We start from the raw sequence: 22,453 nt of genomic DNA, 5'->3' as shown, positions 1-22,453 counted from the left end.
TTTGGAAACATCAAAGTTTATATTTCTGACTACTCACCTGACACCCTTAAACATTAAGGCAGAGGACAGTCCAACTAAACAAAGTTATATTGCTTAACCTTAAGCCTTACGTTTTTTAAATTACCAGACTTTTCTTTATTTCCATTATATATCCGTCAATACTGTGATGTTGCCTCTCCCATTCTTTCCAGTTTCTATGAATTTCAATGTCAGTTTGAAAAGAACAAATACCCTCTTCTATTACTAATCTGAGTAAATTTTGGAGAGAGCAAAATTCTACCCATTTTTAAATTCTAACACAAGGGCCAACAACAATAACAGCTAACAAAGCAGTTATTGTATGCCAGGCCAAATTCTAAGCAATGTAGAAATTAAGCTGCCTCCTGTAATCCTCACAGTAACCACATGAGGCAGGCATTACTCTCATCCCACCTTATGCATACAGATAACAGACATAGGTATCTTGCCCAAAGTCACTAGGCTAGTAAACTGCAGAGCCAGGATTCAAGCTTAAGTAGTATACCTCCAGGGCAGGAATTTCCAACCACAACGCTACACAAAAGCTCAAAAACCAAAATCAGCAAATGACCTTTCAGTACCTTACCTCTTGTGGTTGTATCTCTGTCTGTGTAAATTCCATAAGAGACTCTGGGAAGATAAAAGAAATACAGGTAAATTATACATTTTAAGACTGATTACAACTAATTCATTCTAGCAACATATCTCAGAGGAGTTATAGGAAAAAAATATAGTAAAATTAAGTATATTCATAGCAGGAGTAATTCTATTGTTTGTTAGTCAAAAGCTTGTGGTCCGAGGCTAGCTGAAGCTAATAGCTCACCTCATGTAAAGTCAAGTTACAGTTAAAAACAGATTTCTGATGGAAAACAAGATTATCTCCTCTTACCCCAAACACAGCTTGTTTCAAGCTGGAATTACAGCTCCGGTATCCATGGGGTAATAATTAGTCATCTCAGCTTGAAATATAGCCCTTAAAGGCCTCTTACAAGCCAGTTTAAGATTGGGAGGAGGGTGAGGGAGTGAAGATACTGAAGCACTGGATTTCGTATTAGGAACTAAGAGGAAGTGGCCTCCAGAACCCTGCCTGGACTACCTCCTTAGAAGTGATATTTCATATATATATATTTTTTTTTTAACTGATATTAGAGAGGAAGAGAGAGAAACAATAATGATGAGAGAGAATCATTGAGCGGTCACCTCCTGCCTGCCCCACACTGGGGATAGAGCCCGCAAGCCCGGCATGTGCCCTGACCAGGAATCAAACCGTGACCTCCCAATTCATAGGTCGACGCTCAGCCACTGAGCCACACCAGCCAGGCAGAAGTGATATTTCTTAAATAAATCCAGCTTCAACAAACAAAAGCAAAAGTGCCATTTACTCAAAATATTTCTTTCCCAAATAAAGTGGAATTTTGAAGAGCATATTTCCTTGATTGGAATTATTATATTTATTTGGGCACTTTTTTCCTTAATCAGTATGTTAACCTTAGGTTATTTACACTCTTATTCTACTCCAGTATTGGATTGTACTATAATTTATATTTTAAACAATTTCAAATGAAATTATCCTACTACTAGTTTAACAAAGAGATTCAAACTCCATAATATCTCATTATAACAGCACACTCTCTTGTAACAAAGTATAACTTAACATTTCTAGTAAGGTTCACTCTTAATAGAAGGTAAATCATGGTAATAAAGCCTAGTGATATTTCCTAAAGTGAGGTAAAGATTTCCTGCCACAAGTAAAGATTTCCATGCATGTACACACTACCAAATTAAAACATGGCAATCATTTCACAGTGATTTGTCTCATATTTGGGCATTAAAAATGCAACCACTATACAGAATTTCAGAAAGCACAACAAACCTGACTCTCTGACAGATTCCGTCTTCAATAACAGTTTTCTCTTCTCTGATTTTATTTCTTCCTCCAGTGATACTTCTTTTTCCTGAGCACTTTTTGGAACTGGGATACTTTCAAAATAGCCTGAGTTCAGCAATTTAGACAGTAGTTCTTTCATATGTTTGTCTAAGAAAAAGTGATGAAGATTTAGTTATCATATAACCTAAAAGGTCATGGGAAATTATTTGGAATAGAAATCCTAACATAATTTTATCCTATAGTGTCATTACAACATTCTACGTTAGAGGGGATTCAAAGAACTAGTCAGTACCATGAAAAATAAATATGCAGCCCATCTTTATGTCAGGCTGAATCAATACGAATTTAAACAATCAGAATCCCAAAGTTTAGCAAGTCACTTAAGGTCTCCATTTCTACTATGTGAAAAATGACTAAAAATCAGAGATCCTTATCAAAGTCTCAAATATTTTACAAAAATACACATTATTCCCTGAGCTTAAGGAAAAGTCATTTCTCCCATCTGCTTACAAGACATCATAACTAACAATTACTCTATCTTCCCCAAGTCATGAAGGCTTTATAGAAGTAAAAGCTCCTCAAACATAACTACTAGAAAACCCTAACTTGGACAATCTCTAAAAGATTTTTAAACTACAAAATTCCACGATTATGACTTTACTCGAGTTATACTTTATGTCACTCATAGCATATCACCCTTTGATGATCAAGAAAAATCTTAAAATGATGTTAAAGTCACTGCACCATGAATAGGTTTAACGTCTATTTCATTTTTAATATCTACTAAAACCATAATTCCAAATTAAGCTGAGTTCCCACACTTGATTTGGGTCTATTATTCCTTTCATAGGAGTACTATGACATAGATTTTTGTCTTTCTTTAAAAGAAAATCAACTTTGAGATATAATTTACAAACAAAAAAATTCATTCACTTGAAGTGCACAGAAAGTCATGTTATTTCTGGTGTTACTTCCACCAGAAAGAGATACAGAACATTTTTATCAACTCAAAAAGTTCCTTCATATCCCCTTCCCCCTCTCCCTGGCAACCACTGATGTGCTCTCATTCTAGTTATGTCTTTTCTAGAATTTCATACAAATGGAATCATATAATATGTGCTCATTTTTTTGTCTGGCTTATTTCACTCAACATAATTATTTTTAGATCCACCCATGCTGTTGCATATATGAATACTTCATTCCATTTCTTATTGCTGAGTAGATTCCACTGTATGGATATACCACATTTTGTTTAACAATTATCAACTGATGCACATCTGGGCTGTGTTCAGTTTGGAGCTATTATGAATAAAGCTGGTATGAACATTCATGTACAAATACTTATGTGAACATATGTTTTCAGTTCTCTTGGGTATTAGAAGTATATCTGCTTTGTTATATAGTAAGTGTACGCTTAATTTTATTTTTAAAAACTGCCAAATGATTTTCCAAAGTATTTGTATCATTTTGCATTCTAACCAAGAAATAAATTTCTGTGATCAAAACTTGAAAGGACTTAGAAAGTTCGTGACAATTATATATACTTAGGGTATTTTAAAAAGGAAGCAACCACTATTAACAAAAATGTTTGCTAGCTTCGAATGAGTTTTCATTACCCTAAGCTAGTACACAAAACTATGTACTTCATGTCTGGCCTTTTGTACTTGGGCACTGGGCCAACATCTATTTAGGAAGCCAAAAGAACTCTTTCTCTTCAGCTCATTTCCAGATCAATAGACAACAATGCATCAGTAGACTATGTAGCCAAACCATTCATATATTTCTTAGGCAAATCTGGTAGATAAGTCTTGATATTAACAATATGTGGATTTAAAATGCTTAAATAGAACAGGTACAACTATTCAGAATAGAGAACCGAACTCTAAAAGGGTCTCCATTTCTCCAGTGTTAAAGCTAGCACTAGACCTTAGTTAGCCCTTGTTCCCAAATCACAGTGACTTTCCACTTGAAAACTCTCCCTAGGTTTCATTTTAATGAGTGCAATTATACAACAGCTGCTTTTAGCAGAACTAAACAAAGAGATCATTCTCCTGATGAATATAGTATTGCAGACAAGTAAGTTCTGATGGACTGACGCAGTTTCAGCCCTCAGTATCATTCTAAACTTCTAGACATAAAGTTTAGTATTTACTGCATAAGTCCAGAGTAGAGAAAACTCACATGTCGTTCCTACCACTGCTTTCTCACTACCTTCCAAAAGGTCCCAAAAGTACAAGGATGACTGCTCCATCTGGTCTTCAACACTGATAAGAAAAAGCAGCAGCAGAACAAAGTGGCTTTAGAGATACATATATATCCTATATAATAAAGGGCTAATATGCAAATTGACCGAACGGTTGAACGACTGGTCACTATGACGCGCACTGACCACCAAAGGGCAGACGCTCAATGCAGGAGCTGCCCCTTGATGGTCAGTGTGCTCCCACAGGGGGAGCACCGCTCAGCCAGACGCTGGGCTCATGGCTAGCGAGCGCAGCAGCAGTGGCGGGAGCCTCTCCAGCCTCCACGGCAGCACTAAGGACCCCTCAAGGGGTGTCTGCCTGCCGGCTTAAGCCCGCTATGTCAGCCTGCTGGATTAGGCCTGCAAGGAGCGGGCCTAAGCTGACAGGTGGACATCTCCTGAGGGGTCCTGGACTGCAAGAGGGCACAGGCCAGGCTGAGGGACACCACCCCCCCAAGTGCACAAATGTCATGCACCAGCCTTCTAGTCTATATATATGGAGTAGTGCAATTTATACAATTAACCCATAAATAGTCAAGACACTCAATGTGAATTTTATCTTTTTACTCTTTGAAAAATGGAAATTTTACAAAAGATGACTAACTGCCCATTTATGGTTTTCTACTGTAAGCACTTTTCCTCAAAACAACCAAAATAAGGATTTTTACCAAATACAGCTATTAAGGAATAATCCAAAAAGAGCTTAAAACTGTCAATGACATAGCATTCATTATCAAGCCTATGTCCTACATAAAAGAACATTGGAATGAAAATATTAAGAGCTGTATTTAAAGAGAGCAGCTTATTTTTCAAATTATAATCACTTGCATTTCACATATTAAAGCTACATTCCCTGAACCCACCAAAGTGAAGTAGGAGAAGACAACAAACAGGTAATGATGATGGAGTAGACTATCAGAATAGGAATAAAAAATATATATATATGCGGCTGTCTATAGGTAATTGAGTTTTATTAGGTTTCCTGATACATGATTGATTTCCAATAGCAGTTGAAATCTAACCCTTAGTTAGATACAGGCTATTCCAATGTTGTGTCTAACTAGCATAGCTAACAGACACAACATTGGAATTGCCTATATCTAACAAAGAAAGGCTTAGAGAGCTGTTCATTAGCTAACTTATTCCTTCAAAGCAAGAATAGAAAATGGATAACTGTGTGTGTGTGGGGGGGGGTATGCGGGGGGGATGGGCGGGGACTGAGCAGCCTCCATTTGCTGGTTTAGTATTTTTAATTATCAGGTTTGTTTCTCAGTATTTATTCGCAGCACAAAAACACCAAATAATTCTCCCTTTGAAATGTTAATGATACTGGTCAAGGTAAATTTTATTTACCTCCACTTTAAGTACAGCAGTAAAAAGGCAAAGACTCTCAGGTAGTACAACAGCCTGAGATAATTACACAAAAAAAAATTTAAGAAAATGCAGAATTAGTATTATGGTTAACACTTGCACAAGGTTAAAACTTGGTGATCAGTCATTACTTTTTAAAATCCGTGTTACAATAAAGAAGTAGGTTAATGAGATCATTCAAATTCACTTTCCTCCTAATAGTCTATCAACCCTGTCAGAGTCTAGGCAGGCCAACATTTCCCGTGTTGAATCAAATTAATGTTTTCCTAATTACTACATACATACATTTTTTATATTTACAAAAGCTAGACTAAAGTGTTATGTGTTCTACTTCAGAAAAATATTTTCATTGGCTTACCTCAGACTTTCATTTCTTTCAGGGCAGGTCAGTTTTGAAAATTTAATGAGGTAGTCAAGTTCTTTTAAAGGCAAACACACTGCACCATTCAAGCCCTCCTTCAAGTCCTTCTGTACATGTTCCTGTGTCAAGTTCTGTAATACATACTGAAGCTGGAGGACAGTGCAAAGTTTTTTCTTCTCAGCCTCAAGTTTTAGCATGTGCTCCCTTCTCTGGGCCTTCTTCTGAGCTTTAAGTAGCTGTTAAAACAAATGCTAATTAAAATGGACAACTCTCACCACCGAGTATTAGCAGCACCGTAGTCTAAAAAAGTCTAATCCCAGAGACTTGAGATTAGAAGATAAAACTCATATACAGGGTGGGCAAAAGTAAAGTTTATAGTTGTGAGTACCCAAAACACAGAGTTTATGCTTGTATTACTTATTTGTACTACAACTATAAACCTATTTGTACCCAGCCCTGGATGTGACACTGACTGTGAAACTGATACATTCATTTAACCCTGCTTCCTCCTTCAGCTGAAGAAGTCCCCGAGTAATAAACTGGTTTGTCTCCGGTAACCAGAGCCCAGGGAGTCCAGATTATCTGCCCCGGACTCCAGGCTCTATCTAGTACCTGCAACATCACCATAACGAGAAGCACAGCACCCACTGCTGATATCTGCATCAATCCAAGGTTTTACTCTTCCATATTTAGTATTATCAAGCCTTCTTAGACCAAATATTTTAAGAAAATGCTTCAGTCTGTTTTGGGTTATTTTTTTAATCTCATGTTCCAGGCGAAGAATATTTAAACTATAATAGTCAGTTTTCAACCAACCAAAGACAACTGGCTAAAGCGTGAGGAATTGAAAACCAAACAGAAATAAAATGCCTAATAAATGTAATGGGGGGAAAAACAGCCACAGCCAACAGGTTTGTTTTAAAAGTAAAGAGATATTTTCAGAATTGTGTGCCAGTCTTGATGGAGCTTGTATCTTCCAATATTTAGCAGACAAAACACATATGGAAAATTATTGTCTACTCTAAAGCTCAGAACTGCAACACCTTAAAGTCTGACATAATACATGGCTTCCCATTTAAAAACAACAACAACAACAACAAAAAGTACTATCTATTTCCACTAAGAAGCCTAAAAGTTCTTTTCTTCCCATAGTTGTTTTTCTGGCTGTAATGTTTGCTTCATGTTGGATATTTTCCGATATATAAAGATCAAGAGAACAACAACAAAAGTCTAAACGCTTTTTCCTATAGGTGGGTTAAATTATTTTGATATAGCATCAGTATTTAAAACTCTACGAAAGAGATGTGTATGTTCATAAATCCTAACAGATAAAGACTGAAGGAAAAAAACTCAGGAAAAATATTCATTATGGCATTATTAACTAACTTTCTAGATGTTATGAAAGCAACTTAATAAACTCGACTTGTGTTATTCTCAGGGACAGGAGACAAGGAATGAAGATAAAAGTTTGAGAATGAGGCACAGGCTGGTTGGGGGTTAATGGGTAAGCGTATTTTCTTCAGGAGGACAAAGGCTCAGAAAATCTTTCCCAAGACTTCAATTTGGACTCACTGCAATACTAATTAACCAAACTATTACAGCAGTGTCCGTTTCTGCTTGAGAGGAGGAAAAAATATGAAGACGCAAGCCAAACTATCCAAGTGGGGTCCTCTGGGATGCAGTCTCATGATGGTGTAAGGAAAGGCAACTGATGCCAAGGGCATCTTCAAGATGGTAGCACAAGATAACCTCACATCTCTAGTTAGCCATCTCCCAAGGTTGGATTAGGTGTTCTTATGGGCTCATGCTACCCTGAACTTCCTCTATCCAAGTATCTATTACATTAAATGGTTATCTTTTTATTTATTTGCCATTCCCCCCACCCCTTGGGCTTCAACTCCATGATGACAGAGACTATATGTCCATTGTTCACCAATATATCACTAGTGCCCAGAACAGAGCTGGACACATGACAGGCTTCATACATTTGCTAAGTCAATCAAGTATCAAGTAAGAAAGCATGTTGTCTCCTAGATTATAATCAGATGCTCCTGTCATGAACATCACTGACAACAGCCTATTTCTCCTTATTTATATAGAAGCTAAGAAGTCAGGTTACATCATCTTCTCTTCTTCCAGTGGGGGACTGGTTGGAAATAAGAAGGTAAGAAATATAAACTGCTATCAACCAACAGTCTTGAATAATCAAATTTATTTTCTGAACCATGATGCAAAATGATAAATCCCCAGCAAGGGACAGAGCTCCTATCATACAGACTAAGAGAGGTGTGGCTAGGCTGAAGGGAAAGAAGAAAATGTTACACAAGCTGCAAAACTGGCTATCACAGAAGAGATTTGACAAAAGAAACAGCTTAGTAAAAGAAGAGCCCAATAATTATTGGGCTGGAAGGTAGTGACAAGCACTTCTAGGATCGTGATTTATTAAGGCCCACTCCCAAGTACTTTTTAGCACCTCACCTATTGTGCAAATAAGGAAAAATAATCTCACACATAACAAAATCTGGTGGCTTGGAAGCTACCTCTAGACCATGGCAGTGGAAAAACATGTGAATATACAGGTACCATATCTATGGCATAAAATAAACAGTTTTTAAGAGTGAAAAATATTAGAGCTCTACCTTCACTCTACCACTTCCTGGCCACATGACTTTGAAGAAGTTCCTTTTGTTCTGAGCCTCAGATTCCTTATCTGAAAAATGGGGGCTACTTATATCTACTTCCTGGGTTGCTGTAAAAACAAGTGAATTTTTGTAGGTGCCTGGCACATGGAAAGTGTTTTTTAAAAAAGATTTATATCTTAAAACAAAAAAACATATATTGAAAAAATGAAGTCCTATATGGAAAATTAAAATTTGATAGGGTCTGAGTAAAGAGTGTCAATGGAGAATTTTTAAGTTTTAAAAGTATACTTCCAACCATCCACACAGAAGGTTGATATGAATGATCTTTCTAGAGTAAAATGGACCAAAACTAAATAAACTTAACCTATTGGGGGGGGGGGGGGCGGGTAATGGAAAATTGATCATACAAGAAAACAAATTGACTTAAAAGTATTGTATCTAAAACAGACTATAAATATTTAATAACTGTGGAATTAACAGTAAGTACTAAAATGAAGTGACTCATGAGTAACAACGAGTTAAAATATGTTGTGATTAACAAAAAGAGCTATCATCTTAGGCTTACATTAACAGAAATATCCAGAAAACAGAAGGTAGTGGCTCTACACTAGTCTATTTTAGATTTACACACTACCTCTGAGAGTTAATGAAGGCAGACATCCAGAAGAGAGCAACTCCGGACTATGTTACAAGGATTAAGAAGGATTAAGATGGGAGATGTCTTCAGCCTAGAAAGTATGCTTTGGGGTTTTGGCAGGGTTTTTTTGGAGGGGCAAGGTACACCAGTGGTTGATGCCAGAGGAATGGAGAAGAGAATTTCAGTTCACTGTACAAGAAGAAAATAACCAAAAAGTAGAAGAGACTATCTTATGAGGTATGCTACCCAACACAGAAATGAATTTACAAAAAAATGTCAATTGTTAGAACATGATCTTTCAAGGGCCTTCTAAGATTCTAAAACAGTGAAGAATACTTCATTAATGAATGCTTAAGATTTCACATTAATTACCGATTCAATTTGCCAGAGATAAAAGTTTAAATCGTCAACATAGAGAACCTAACAGGTGAGACCAGACTAATTCTAACATGAATCTTAAGTCTTTCTGGTAATAACTGCCCTGGTCTCCAGAAGAGTCTACCAATTCCATGTTTCCTAATACATTAAATAATGCTGACCTTAAAAGTCTATCATATATAAGTGTGCAGGCCTATATGCTAACATATATTTAATAAATGTACCCATAAACATAGTTTTTATTCCCTTCTCAGTGATTTCTATGATTCCACAGTGAAATAATACACATGAATTAGATAACTAATACTTTATTCACAATGTCTCATATCCAGACATCATTTGTGTTCTCTGGAGCAGCAGTCGCCAACCTTTCGGGCCTCACGGACCACCAGTGATCCGCGGACCACCGGTTGGCAACCGCTGCTCTGGAGGCTCCAGAAATCTGCAAACATGAGTTCTGGAGTAGCTATGCTCAACCCCCATCCACAATAAAATATCAGCAGGAATGAGATGGATGGTAACCAAGTGCCATCAGCAGACCCTGACATTTTCTTCCGATCAGTGGTGGAACTGGTTTTAAGGAAAACATACTCACATCTTGGCTCAGCCCCGAGAAGGTTTTCTGAAGCTCCTTGGCAAATTCTAAGTTATGTAGCACTTCTTCATATTTCTCAACTGCTTCCTACCAAATAGGAGAAGAAAACACCAATTCTGTGAACTTCTGAATACACATATGTCAAAGTAAGTGTTCCTTAAAAACATGAGGAGATTTAAGACTTTATGGATTAGACATTTACTATATCTAATTGAAAAAGTAGAAAGAGTATTTAGAAGGTACATAAAGTTAAATTTAAAAATTCAAATTTTATACTAGAAATCTGAGCCATAACAACAATGTTGATGATATCTATAAAGTCAGAGAGACCTTGGGTTTTTAAGAGCACTGAGCCAACAGGATTCCTGTCAATATTCATTTTACTACTCAAATATGTTACACAAGTAGCAAAACTAGGATCACACAGATAAATAAGCAACTTTAAGAAATGTATATTATGGTAGAAGAGACTTGTAAACAATTACCTATGACAGGCAAAATTAAATAAGATTGTTACAGAAATACTGCAAATGAAAAGAGACAATTTTTTAAAGATTTCACAGATGAATGAAGATGATAATTAGAGGAGTAGGTTTTTCATAGGACTTAAACTTAAATACATATGGAAAAACTAAGAGCCAATATGAAACAGAAAAAGAAACGTGTCCGACCACAGAAAGATATATTACAAAGCCTCCATAATCAAAACAGCATAGTACTCCCTTTCTAGATATTTATCTAAAATAAATAAAGACATTATGTCCCCATAAAGATGTGTATGCAAATTTATATAGTAGCATTATTTATTATAGCCCAAAATAAAAATAATCCAAATATCCAGCAACTGGTAAATGAATAAACAAAAATGTGATATAAACCATACAAAGAAATACTTGTCAGCAATAATAAAAATTGAATTACTGATACAGGCTCTAACATGGATGAACCTCAAAAACATAATTCTAAGTCAAAGAAGCCAGATGTGAAAGAAATACCCAGAAAAGGTAAATTTATAGAGATAGAAAGCAAACAAGGGCACAAAAGGGAACTTGGAAGGGTTTATAAAAATGTTTTAAAACTGGACTGTTGGGACAATTACATAGCTCTACAAATTTACTATGACTCATTGAATTCTACGCTCACAATGGATTAATTTTCTGTTATGTATATGATACCTCAATAATGCTGTTTTTAAAAAAGTCTGATAATACTAAGTCTTTATAAAGATATAGAGCAATAGGAACTCCAGTATTTGACTAAATGGTACAATAATTTTGGAAAACAGTTGGTCATTTTTACCTATGAAGTTCACTAAAAAAATCTGGCACCTGTGTCTCACTTAACATATATAAGATTCATCAAAGTAGCACCGGCCACTGTTGCTAAATGGTTAGAGCATCAGCCCTTGCACCGAAGGGTCTCGGGTTCGATTCCTGGTAACGGGAGTGTTCCTGAGTTGCAGGTTCAGTCCCCAGCCCTGGTTGGGGCACCTGTGGGAGGCAACCAATCAATGTGTCTCTCTCACATTGATGTTCTCTCTTTCTCTCATCTTCCTCCCTCGTTTCCTCCCTCCTTCCTCCCTGCCTTCCCACTCTCTCCTCTCTAAAAACCAGTGGTCCAAAGTTGAGCTCTGCATCCTACCATTCCAAAACATTCTTCTTTCCTAGTATTTCCAAGCCCAATATATAAAAGGTTTTGTCATCTATCCAACTGTTCAAGAACTTGGAAACCACGCTTGGCTCGTCCCTCTACTCATACATCCAGTTACCAAGCTATGTTGATTTTACCTCTCAAATCCCACTACTTTACTCAAACCCCTCTGCCACCACCTAGGAAACAGCTCTCATAAATCTCTGACTTAAACTACAGCCAACCCTTATCTGGTCTCCTTACATCCATCTTTACCATCTCCAAAACTTTCTTCACATAGAAAAGGGAAATTTTCAACTACAACATTAAAGATCCTTGTAGTTATTCTCTGCTTCAAACATATCTATAATATTTCTGATGCCCTTAGGAAAAAACAGTCTTTAAATGCCATACAAGGATCTGTATAACGTGCCTTTCCCCATCCAGGCTCATCCTTCCATCCATACTGGCCTTCTTAGAAAGCCCTTTGTAAAAACATTATTTTCCTTCTCAGGGCCTTTCCACATGTTAGCATCTACCTACACTGCTCTTTCTCTTTCTCCACTTTAACTGGCTAAGTAAGCCCTATTAAATTTTTAGGTCTTAACTAAAGCACTTCTTCTTTCAAAGAAGCTGTCCTCAACTCTCCAGACTAGGTTAGATTCCTGATTGCACTCTATTGTCATTCTGTACTTTACCTTCACATCCATCACATGTATATTTGCTTATTTCCTTCCTCTCTTCCCCATCACATTATATCTATAAGGACAAGCATCAAATTTGTCCCTTAGGAATTATAACCCTACCAATAAGCACAGTATCTCCCAGAGTAGGTACTTAATATATTTTTGTTGAATAAATAAAAAGTAGTTCAGAACATGATCTCTGACAGCCTCAAATATGCTAAAAATTCTGAACAGAATTTAAACTTTTCAGTAGAATCATATACTGAGATTTCCGTTTCAAGAAAAGAACACTAGGAGAAGTAGAGCTGGTGAATTAGAACAGAAGGTCTCAAGACAAGGAGATTAATTAGGAAGCTTATGTAACATTCAGGTGGCTTGCTTTGACTAGGCCAATAGCAGTGAGACTATAGAAAAGATTCCACATTACTTAATGAGCTTAGTGTTATGCATTAAATACAAAGTAGGGTCAGAGTTTAGCAACAAGGGATGGGCACCAAATCCTAATTCTTTAACAATAAAAACTTTGGTGGAAATGAAAGCATCAAGTACCTCTCTCTTTTTGCTCAAGCATTTACTTGAATCTCGGTTCTCCATTTCAAATCCAGACAAAAACCAAAATCGATACTAAAGTTACAAACGGGACTCTAGAAAACATCATTAAGACATTCTTCTTACTATTTCAAAGGAGAAATCTAGGCTTGTGTGCAATCTTAGTGAAATCTTAGCAGTCTATAGCTTAGTCTTTACAGGTTTACTTAAGAGTTATATTATCAAAAGAGGTTACAACAGCCATGCAGATTATAGGAAGCTTTACTTACAATATTACAAAAATTGTTGGATTAGAGTATTACAAACTAAAATTATAACATTTCTAGCCAAAAAATATTGAAACTACAGTATCAAACCCATAATACACAGTGAAAGCAATACTTGAAGGAAAATTTACAGCCTTAAATACCAATCAGTGGGGGGGAAGGAAATGAATTAAGCACTCAACTCAGAAAATGAAGCAAATAAACCAAGAAAAGCATAAAGATAAAAGGAAAAGAGAAAAATAAAATAAGTCTAAAATCTGGCTTAATTTTTTTAAACCACTAACTTAAGAGTGAACTGAGGGAATACAACTACACAAAAAATTAGAAACAAACACAAAGTAACACAGAAACATAATTTTATTTTATTTTGATTTTTATGATTCAATTTTTGTTGTTGTTTACTCATCTTTATTTTTTTAAAGGTATGACTTTTTATTCATTTTTAAATGTCTTTTTTTTTTAATATATTTTATTGATTTTTTACAGAGAGGAAGGGAGAGAGATAGAGAGTTAGAAACATCGATGAGAGAGAAACATCAATCAGCTGCCTCCTGCACATCTCCTACTGGGGATGTGCCCGCAACCCAGGTACATGCCCTTGACCGGAATCCAACCTGGGACCTTTCAGTCCACAGGCCAACGCTCTATCCACTGAGCCAAACCGGTTTCGGCTAAATGTCTTTATTGTTGAAATTATTACATATGTCCCTTTTCCCCCATTGCCCTCTCCCCACCCCAGAATTTTACTTATTTTTTAATTACTTTGCCCCAGTCTTTGCAAATAAATTTTTGAAACTGAATGAAATAAGTAAATTTCAAGGAAAGTTTGGAAAAGTTGACTCCAAAAAAAATCTAAACATAACAATTTCCAAAGAAAAAGAGAATATTACAAAAAAAAAACAAAAACTCAAGCCCCATGCCCACCCCCCCAAAAAAACAGGCTCAGATAGTTTCACAGAACAATTCAGCCAAACTGTAAAGACCATGCATTGTGGAAACACTGACATGATATTAAAAAGGGGTGGATAAATAGGTAGAACACAGTGGATTTTTATGGCAGGGATATTTTGTACAATACTATAATGGTGGGATACATGCCTTCATACATTTCCCCAAACCCACAGAAAGTACAACACCAAGAATGAACCCGAAATGTAAACTATGGACTGGGAGTGATGATGATGTGTAAACATAGGTTGGTTTTGTGGGTTGCTGTTTTTTAATCTTTATTGTTGAAAGTATTACAGATGTCCCCCTTTTTTTCCCCATTGACCTCCTCCACACTTCACCCCCCCCCCCCAGGCCTTTACCACACTGTCTGTGTCCATGGGATATGCATATATGCATAGAAGTTCTTTGGTTAATCTCTCCCCACCCACTCACCAACCCCCACCTTCCCTCTGAATTTTTTTTAATAATCTTTTTTTAATGTTTTTTATTGATTTTTAGAGAGAGAGGGAGGGAGAGGAGTGAGAGAGAGAAACATCAATGTGAGAGAGAAACATGGATTGCTTGCCTCCTATAAGTGCCCTGACCAGGGATCGAACCCACAACCTGGCATATGCCCTGACCAGGAATCAAATCTACGAACGTTTCGGTGCACGAGATGACACTCAACCAATTGAGCCACACTGGCCAGGGCATAAACATAGGTTTAATTATAATAAGTTATAATGATAATAAATGCACCACTCTAGTAATGAAATGTTGATAGTGAAGGAGGTTGTGCAAACATGGGGTGATGGGTATATGAATTTCTCTATACTTTCTGCTCAATTTTATTATGAACCTGTAACTGCTCAAAAAATAGTCTATTTTTTTTTTAAGGAAGAAGCAAAAATAAAGGCCCCCTAAGTATTTACATTAAACTAAGTTATATAGAAAATGGAAAAAGAGAAGGCAGGAAGAAGAATATGTGTTTGTTTATATAGGCTTAAAGGAACTCTAAACAGATATATAAGAATCTATTAGCAGTCATTATTTTGTAAAATGAAAACTGAACAGAGGAAAGACAGGGTGAATAAAAACTGCATCTTCTTTAATCTTTCCTAATTTCTGGGCTATGTAAATTAGTACCAATTTTAAAACCTAAACTTAGAGCTTCTTAATACTACACTATTGACAGCTATTTTCCGAGAGGTCAGATTATAGGTTTTTCTTCTTCTGACTTAAATGCATTTTCTAAATACCTTAAATATACAATGCTTGTATGAGATGTTATTTCTCAAAAGTAACACAAGCCATATGCTTAATCACATCTAGAAACCTAATATTCAATCATCATATAGTTAGTAAATTTATCCTATATAATAAAAGAGAAACATGTAAACTGACTCTCCCTCCACTATGCTCACCAGCCAATCAGGAGTGAGTATGCAAATTAACCTGCATACACAGGCGCTGGGCAGAGAGCAGAGCGGGAGAGCCAGTGGAGAGTGGAGCGGCTTGGGGAAATTGGCTCCCCAAGCCGCCAGATGGAGAGCAGAGAGGGAGAGCTGGTGGCTTGGAGGACTTGGCAGAGTGGGAGGCCGTGGGACAGAGACAGAGCAGGAAAGGAAAACCAAGATCGAGGGGAGCACCAGGAATTCTGGGAATAGTTTTGGTGGCAGCCCCAGGACTGGAAGCAGAAGCCCAGAGCGCAGGGAGCACCAGGAATGCTGGGAATCGTAGTTCTGGTGGCAGACGGATCTCCTAGACCAGGGATGGCAAACCTATGACACGCATGTCAGAGGTGACACGCGAACTCATTTTTTTGGTTGATTTTTCTTTGTTAAATGGCATTTAAATATATAAAATAAATATCAAAAATATAAGTCTTTGTTTTACTATGGTTGCAAATATCAAAAAATTTCTATATGTGACACGGCACCAGAGTTAAGTTAGGGTTTTTCAAAACGCTGACATGCCAAGCTCTAAAGGTTCACCATCACTGTCCTAGACACTAGAGCAAAGTGAGCCTGGAGCAAGTTACTGTTGTGGTGGGGGGATGGAGAAAAAGCAAAGGTGAGAGACATTAGTAAAATCAGAGTGTCTAGGAAAAATTAAAGGGAAGATATCCTAAAACTTCCAGGAAATCTCCACCAATGGAGCAAAGAAAAAAAAAAATGTCTCTATTATTCTGTGAGCAACAAACCAAACTGAGTTGGGGTCTCAGACAATTCACTCATATGATTGTAAAGACAGACAGAAACTCCCAGATTGGAGAGGGCTCCCAGATTGAAGAGGGTGCAGATCGGACTGAGGGACCCCCACACTCCCTAGTGCACGAATGTCGTTCACCGGGCCTCTAGTCTTTAATAATAAAAGGGTAATATGCTAATTAGACCGGATGTCTTCCAGATGTCATTCTGGACGTCCTTCCTGACCAAGCCAGGGCCAGAGGAAAGCCAGCCCATGTCCTGTGTGCCTGCCGGCGGCCAGAGGATGGAAGCCCAGGTCCCAGGTGCCGGAGGGAAGCTGGTGCCAGCAGCTGGGGGAAGGAAGACCTACCCTTGCACGAATTTTCATGCACCGGGCCTCTGGTATGTAATAACCCGCACGCCTACATGCCTACTATATACTACACACTATTCTAAGTACTAGGAAAACAGCAGTGAACAGACAAAATTTCTAATGGAAATTACACTGCAAGGAAAGGACAGACAAAATTTTACAGCTTGTCAGAGAAGTGCTTCTATGAAGAAAATTTAAGAAAGGAAAGTAGCTAAGGAATGTGAATGGGAAAACAGAGGTATCGTGTTGTCAAGACAGGCTTACTGGATGACCTTCCAACCAAAAGCAGAAGGAGGGTGGGAACTGAGCTCCCCATCCTTACCCCCAATATTTGGACATCTAGGGGGAAAATATCTCAGGCAGAAGGAACAACACATGCAAAAGCCCTGAGGCAGATGGGTGCCTGGGATGTTTGAGGAACAGAGAAGGCCAGTGTAACTAGGTTGAAGGTAACAAGGGAGAGAAGGATAGGAAATGCAACAGATGTAAAAGGAAGCAGGGAGCCTATTTTATAGGGCTTTGCAGGCCACAGTAAGGACACGCTGCCACCCTGATGGGAACCAATGGGGACTTTTGAGCAGAGGAATGACCATCTGACCTGCATGTGAACGGGATTACTGAGGCTACGATATTGAGAATAGACTTGGAGAGGGCAGGACAGAAAAACCTGTGAGGAAGCTATTACAGTAATGCAGATGAAAGATGATGTGGTTTGGGCCAGGATAACAGAAGAATTTATGAAAAATGGTTAGTTCCTAAATTTATTTTGAAGAACTGATCAAACTTGCTAATGGCTAGATGTAAAATCCTATATAATAAAAGGCTAATACGCAAATCGACCAAAAGGCAGAAGGACTGGTCACTATGATATGCACTGACCACCAGGAGGCAGACACTCAATGCAGGAGCTTCCCCCTGGTGGTCAGTGCACTCCCACAGGGGGAGCACCGCTCAGCCAGAAGCTGGGCTCACGACTATTGAGCACAGCTGTGGTGGTGGGAGCCTCTCCTGTCTCTGTGGCAGCGCTAAGGATGTCCAACTGCCAGCGGGCGCCTAAGCCATCAGTCAGACATCCCCAGAGGGCTTCCAGACTGCAAGAGGGCGAAAGCCAGGCTGAGGGACCCCCCCCAAATGCATGAATCTCGTGCACCGGGCCTCTAGTCTAAAGAGAAACATGAAAAATTCTCCAAGGTTTTCTGCCAACTCCATCCTTCTAGTCCAGTGGTTCTCAACCTTCCTGATGCCGCGACCCTTTAATACAGTTCCTCATGTTGTGGTGATCCCCAACCATAAAATTATTTTCGTTGCTTCTTCATAACTGTAATTTTGCTACTGTTATGAATCATAATGTAAATATCTGATATGCAGGATGTATTTAGGCGACCGCTGTGAAAGGGTCGTTTGACTCCCAAAGGAGTTGCGACCCACAGGTTGAGAACCGCTGTTCTAGTCCATCAAGCCATTAACTGACATAGCTAAGATAAAGGGGATACAGGTTTTGGCGGGTAGGGTAAAATCTGATGTCAAATAGGCAACTGGACAAAGAAATCTAGAGTTCACAAAATTAATATATTGGCAAATATAAAATTGGCAGTTGGCAGCATATTTCTCAAAAGAGAAATCAAAGTTAATATTATAGAACAACAAGTGGTTATAAAGATGGTAAGAATTATTGCGATTAAAGTTTTTCTGGCTGGAGCTCTGAAATATAGCAATGTCCTTGATATATTTTAGAGAGCTATCATGAGAACCACCATCCTTACCCCCCAATATTACCCCCAAATCAACAATACTACCTTATCAGAACACTTTCTTTAAGGATATTTACACAAAGAAAAGGTTTATCACTCTAAACATTATTGAACACTAGAGGCCCTGGTGCAAGAAATTTTTGTACTGTCGGGGAGGGGTGTCCCTCAGCCCGGCCTGCGCCCTCTTGCAGTCCGGGAGCCCTTGAGGGATGTCCAACTGACAGCTTAGGCCCGCTTCCCACGGGGAGCGGTCTTAAGCCAGCAGTCGGACATCCTTAGCGCTGCCGCAGAGGCTTATGGCTGAGCGGCACTCCCCCTGTGGGAGCACACTGACCACCAGGGGGCATATCCTGCATTGAACATCTGCCCCCTGGTGGTCAGTGCACGTCATAGTGACCTGTGGTTCCACTGTTTGGTCAATTTGCATATTAGCCTTTTATTATATAGGATACTATGACTACTTAAACAAAGCCATGTTGAGATATTGGATGTCCAGCTAAGTCCTCTCACAAGCTATGTGAGCACATCATTGTCAGAGCTCACACAATTCAAATCTGTGCCTCAGCAAAACTATAATCTACCACATCACAGAAATTCAAGCCAGTGAAGAACAGTCAGTGTGGCCAGGGGAAGTCCCTGAATACCAGTATCTATGACACACAACCAAAAATCTTTGTTGAGAAGATAAAAGACAACAGATGTACAAGCTAGATCAAATAACTTTTAGATTAACTTGTCCCTTCTTAGCCAGGAGATGTGATCAAGTCAAAAAGGTAAACATCAATGAAACATTTTTTTTATTTCTATACTGCAAAAAGTCTCATCTAAATTAGATAAAACTTGCAATTACCAGGTATACCATGGACAAGTTAAACAACATTTTTAAAAGTTATAAATAGTCTAATATTTATAGTTAGGTTCAAAAAAAAGCCAGATTTCACTGCTCTTTTTTGGCCTATCAAATATTTAGTCTCATCTAGTCTATCTACAGTTTTAATAAGAAAAGGAAACCAGCAAGTCTGACCAAATTATCATAAAATCACTTACCAATTGGTCTGGATTAAGTTGCTCTCCATTTTTCAGGCGATCCTTGTAATCTTCCAATTTGAGCTACAAAAGAGAAACTTGCATCTATTACAGTCTGATATAAAATTCTCAAGCAAATAAATACTAGACTTTGTTTCTTATGAAAACAGTTACTAAAGTAATCCATCAATCTGCAAAAGTATCATTTTACTACAAAGCACGCAGCAACTGAGTACATGAGTTCTAGTTAGGGGGAAAAATATCACACACAAATGAACATTTGTCTGGTATTACAAAAGTAATAAAATGGTTTTTTTCTTTTAATAGCCTCTCTACATGTTTAGACTACAAAGACTTAACTAGTCAATCATATGCCCTTAACCAAGTGGTGCCCAATCAGGGGCAATATGTCCCCCAGGGATATCTGGCAATGTCTGGACATACTTTTGGTTATCACAACTTGGGGAATGGCAGACAGGTGGAGCATGCTACTGGCATTTTGTGGGTAGACACCAGAGATGTTGCTAAACATCCTACAATTCACAGGACAGCCCCACACAACAAAGAATTATCCAGCCTCAAAAGTCAACAGTGCTGACCCTAGCTGGTTTGGCTCAGTGGATGGAGCATCAGCCTGTGGACTGAAGGGTCCCAGGTTTGATTCCAATCAGGGGCACATGCCCAGGTTATGGGCTCAATCCCCATTGTGGGGTGTGCAGGAGGCAGTTGATCAATGATTCTCTCTCATCATTGATGTTTCTATCTCTCTCTCCCTCTCCCTTCCCCTCTGAAATCAATAAAAAATATATTTTTTTAAAAAAAGTCAATAGTGCTGAGGCTGAGAAACCCTACTCGAACCTCATGCTTAAACCGTTAGTCACCTGTTGGGTTTTGTGGCATTTGTCGGATAAAAAACTTCCTAATGGAAGTATAGAAATGTAAAAGATTTCTTTTCTAGCATTATAGTAGCCTCAAACTGAAGCTATTTTTATATTAAATTTGATATTTAAGTAAACACACAAATAAATTGCATTTATTGTCCCCATGAAAATTACATGGCCCACGATGGTATTCTAAAAGAACATTTAGACTCCTCCCATTTGGCTTTATAGCTTTAAGATGTTTTCTCAGAAGCTTGAAATAAAAGCTTTGGTATTGTCAGATAGGTATTCAAAGAGATAGTATCATGAAGCCAGAGAGGATAAGTATACCTACACACATAGTTCCTCCAAGAGTAGATCCTGCTTTGAATAGGTCCTGCCCTGACTAGTTTCCAACAGTGGCAAGGAATTTGTGCTGACCCAGACACACTCACCTTATCACTCTGGTGATCAACTCTATGCATTCATAAGACAACTGGCCAGAGCTAGGGCTACAGAGAATCTACTCATAACTGGCCCTTCTTCACTATGTTCCTGGGTATATTTTTTAAAATTAAAAAAAAACATTTTTAGAAGGAAAAGAAACAGTCAATCAGACTTTTTTAAAAAAAATCTCTTCTCACTCCTCCATTACAAACAACTTTCCTAAGGTTTAACTAGGTCTTGGCATAAAAATATTGAAGAGTTCCTAGGTCAGAGAGTGAATGACTCACCTTATCATCACGAGCAAAGAGAATCATGACACAACAAAGCAACGTGCAGCACTGTTCCACAGGCTACATGACTCAGGAAATGAGGAATGATGTGGAGATCTTTACATCAGCATCTACTGTAACGTTAGGCTGATTATAACCTCAGAGTCCCTGTGCAAGGCTCTCTACAATGCTTTCACCCACCAATCTTAAAGGATCACCTGGCAACCCAAAAATTAGTGCTGAAACATTTTCTGGCTCCACCATCATTAAAGCTTCCAATGACTGCAGCATCTATACTGCAATATCAACTGCTGCAGAAAGTCACACGGGAAACGAGCTAAAAAAAAATCAGGCAATCTCTGAAAAGAAACACTACTACTACACTCAAGGAATTAACCCGACTTAAAGTAGCTAGCTCTTCAAATATTTCAACAGTAGCATGCATAATTTTACTATGAAGAATATTTGTATTCAGTCATGCTGACAAATCAAACAGAACATGTTTAATATATCCAATATTTAGCCTGCTTGTATGTTTTCAGCCAGCTAAATCCCAAGGTTAGTTAAATCTCTGGGAAGTAATCTATGAGCCCTGATAAAAAGCCAAAATGTCAGTTCCTTAACCCTTACCTGAAATGGTGTATATGCCTGGCTAGGAGAAAGGAGGGGGAAAAAAAGTTACCTTCTTTTTCTCGATGTTTCTAATTTTGTGTTTAAGGCATATGAGTCCATTATCAATGTAGGTCTCATATGCTTGAGAAGGAGAGGCCGCGGACCGGAGAGGAGACTGCAAGGGGCTCAGGGCCCGCTGGCTTTCCCCAAGGCTGTGGTTCACTTGGGGCTTGGCCGACTTCATAGTCCCCTCCCTTCCCTCCTCCGAATGGCCTGAAGGTGACTGGTGACCAAAAGGCGATGAAGAGAACTGCACCATTGAAACAGCTGATCCTGAAGGAGGTAAGGGGGGAAAGTTCAGTATCAAAGTAAATTAGGACTAGAGGGGCCCATCCAGGGTTCCCCTTTCGGGAATCTAAACCCACTCCCTCGAAATTCTCCTCCACAGAAGCGAGCTCAGCGCTCAGTGCTGCTTCAGAGGCCGCGCCTCCATCTCCCTGCGCGCAAGGCAATCAGCGCCAAGGACTAGCACCTTTACCAGGCAAGACCGACAACACGGGGAATGTTTCCAGAAACTCCGTTTTCCACACACGAGGAAGGACTGCTGCTCAAGCAATGGCTGCAGAGCTTTCTCATGACAGCAGTCTGCGTTCTGAAGAATGTCTATGGTCCGGTGATGACACCAAGAAAATAAGCTTTCCCCTCTTTACCCTATCCCTCGCCACCAGCCTGAA

General features: G+C 38.5%; 1 protein-coding gene across 1 annotated transcript in view; it reads right to left on the bottom strand.

Annotated features, from left to right (window-relative positions):
* Positions 1-22,192, bottom strand: part of CAPRIN2 (caprin family member 2) — a 43,362-nt gene extending 21,170 nt beyond the window's left edge. Inside the window, exons 1-7 of the mRNA XM_023752311.1 lie at positions 21,790-22,192; positions 19,553-19,615; positions 10,133-10,219; positions 5,878-6,116; positions 4,088-4,170; positions 1,892-2,053; positions 605-648 (exon numbers count right to left, since the gene is read on the bottom strand). Coding sequence (XP_023608079.1) covers positions 605-648; positions 1,892-2,053; positions 4,088-4,170; positions 5,878-6,116; positions 10,133-10,219; positions 19,553-19,615; positions 21,790-22,038 — 927 coding nt within the window. The 5' untranslated portion in view covers positions 22,039-22,192. The remainder of the gene's footprint in view (positions 1-604; positions 649-1,891; positions 2,054-4,087; positions 4,171-5,877; positions 6,117-10,132; positions 10,220-19,552; positions 19,616-21,789) is intronic.
* Between the last annotated feature and the right edge of the window lie 261 nt (positions 22,193-22,453).

The sequence above is a fragment of the Myotis lucifugus genome, unplaced genomic scaffold (genome assembly GCF_000147115.1).
Source record: "Myotis lucifugus unplaced genomic scaffold, Myoluc2.0 scaffold_30, whole genome shotgun sequence".
Taxonomy (NCBI): domain Eukaryota; kingdom Metazoa; phylum Chordata; class Mammalia; order Chiroptera; family Vespertilionidae; genus Myotis; species Myotis lucifugus.
Note: the sequence above shows the minus strand (reverse complement) of the source record. Positions and strands in the feature narration are given on the sequence as shown.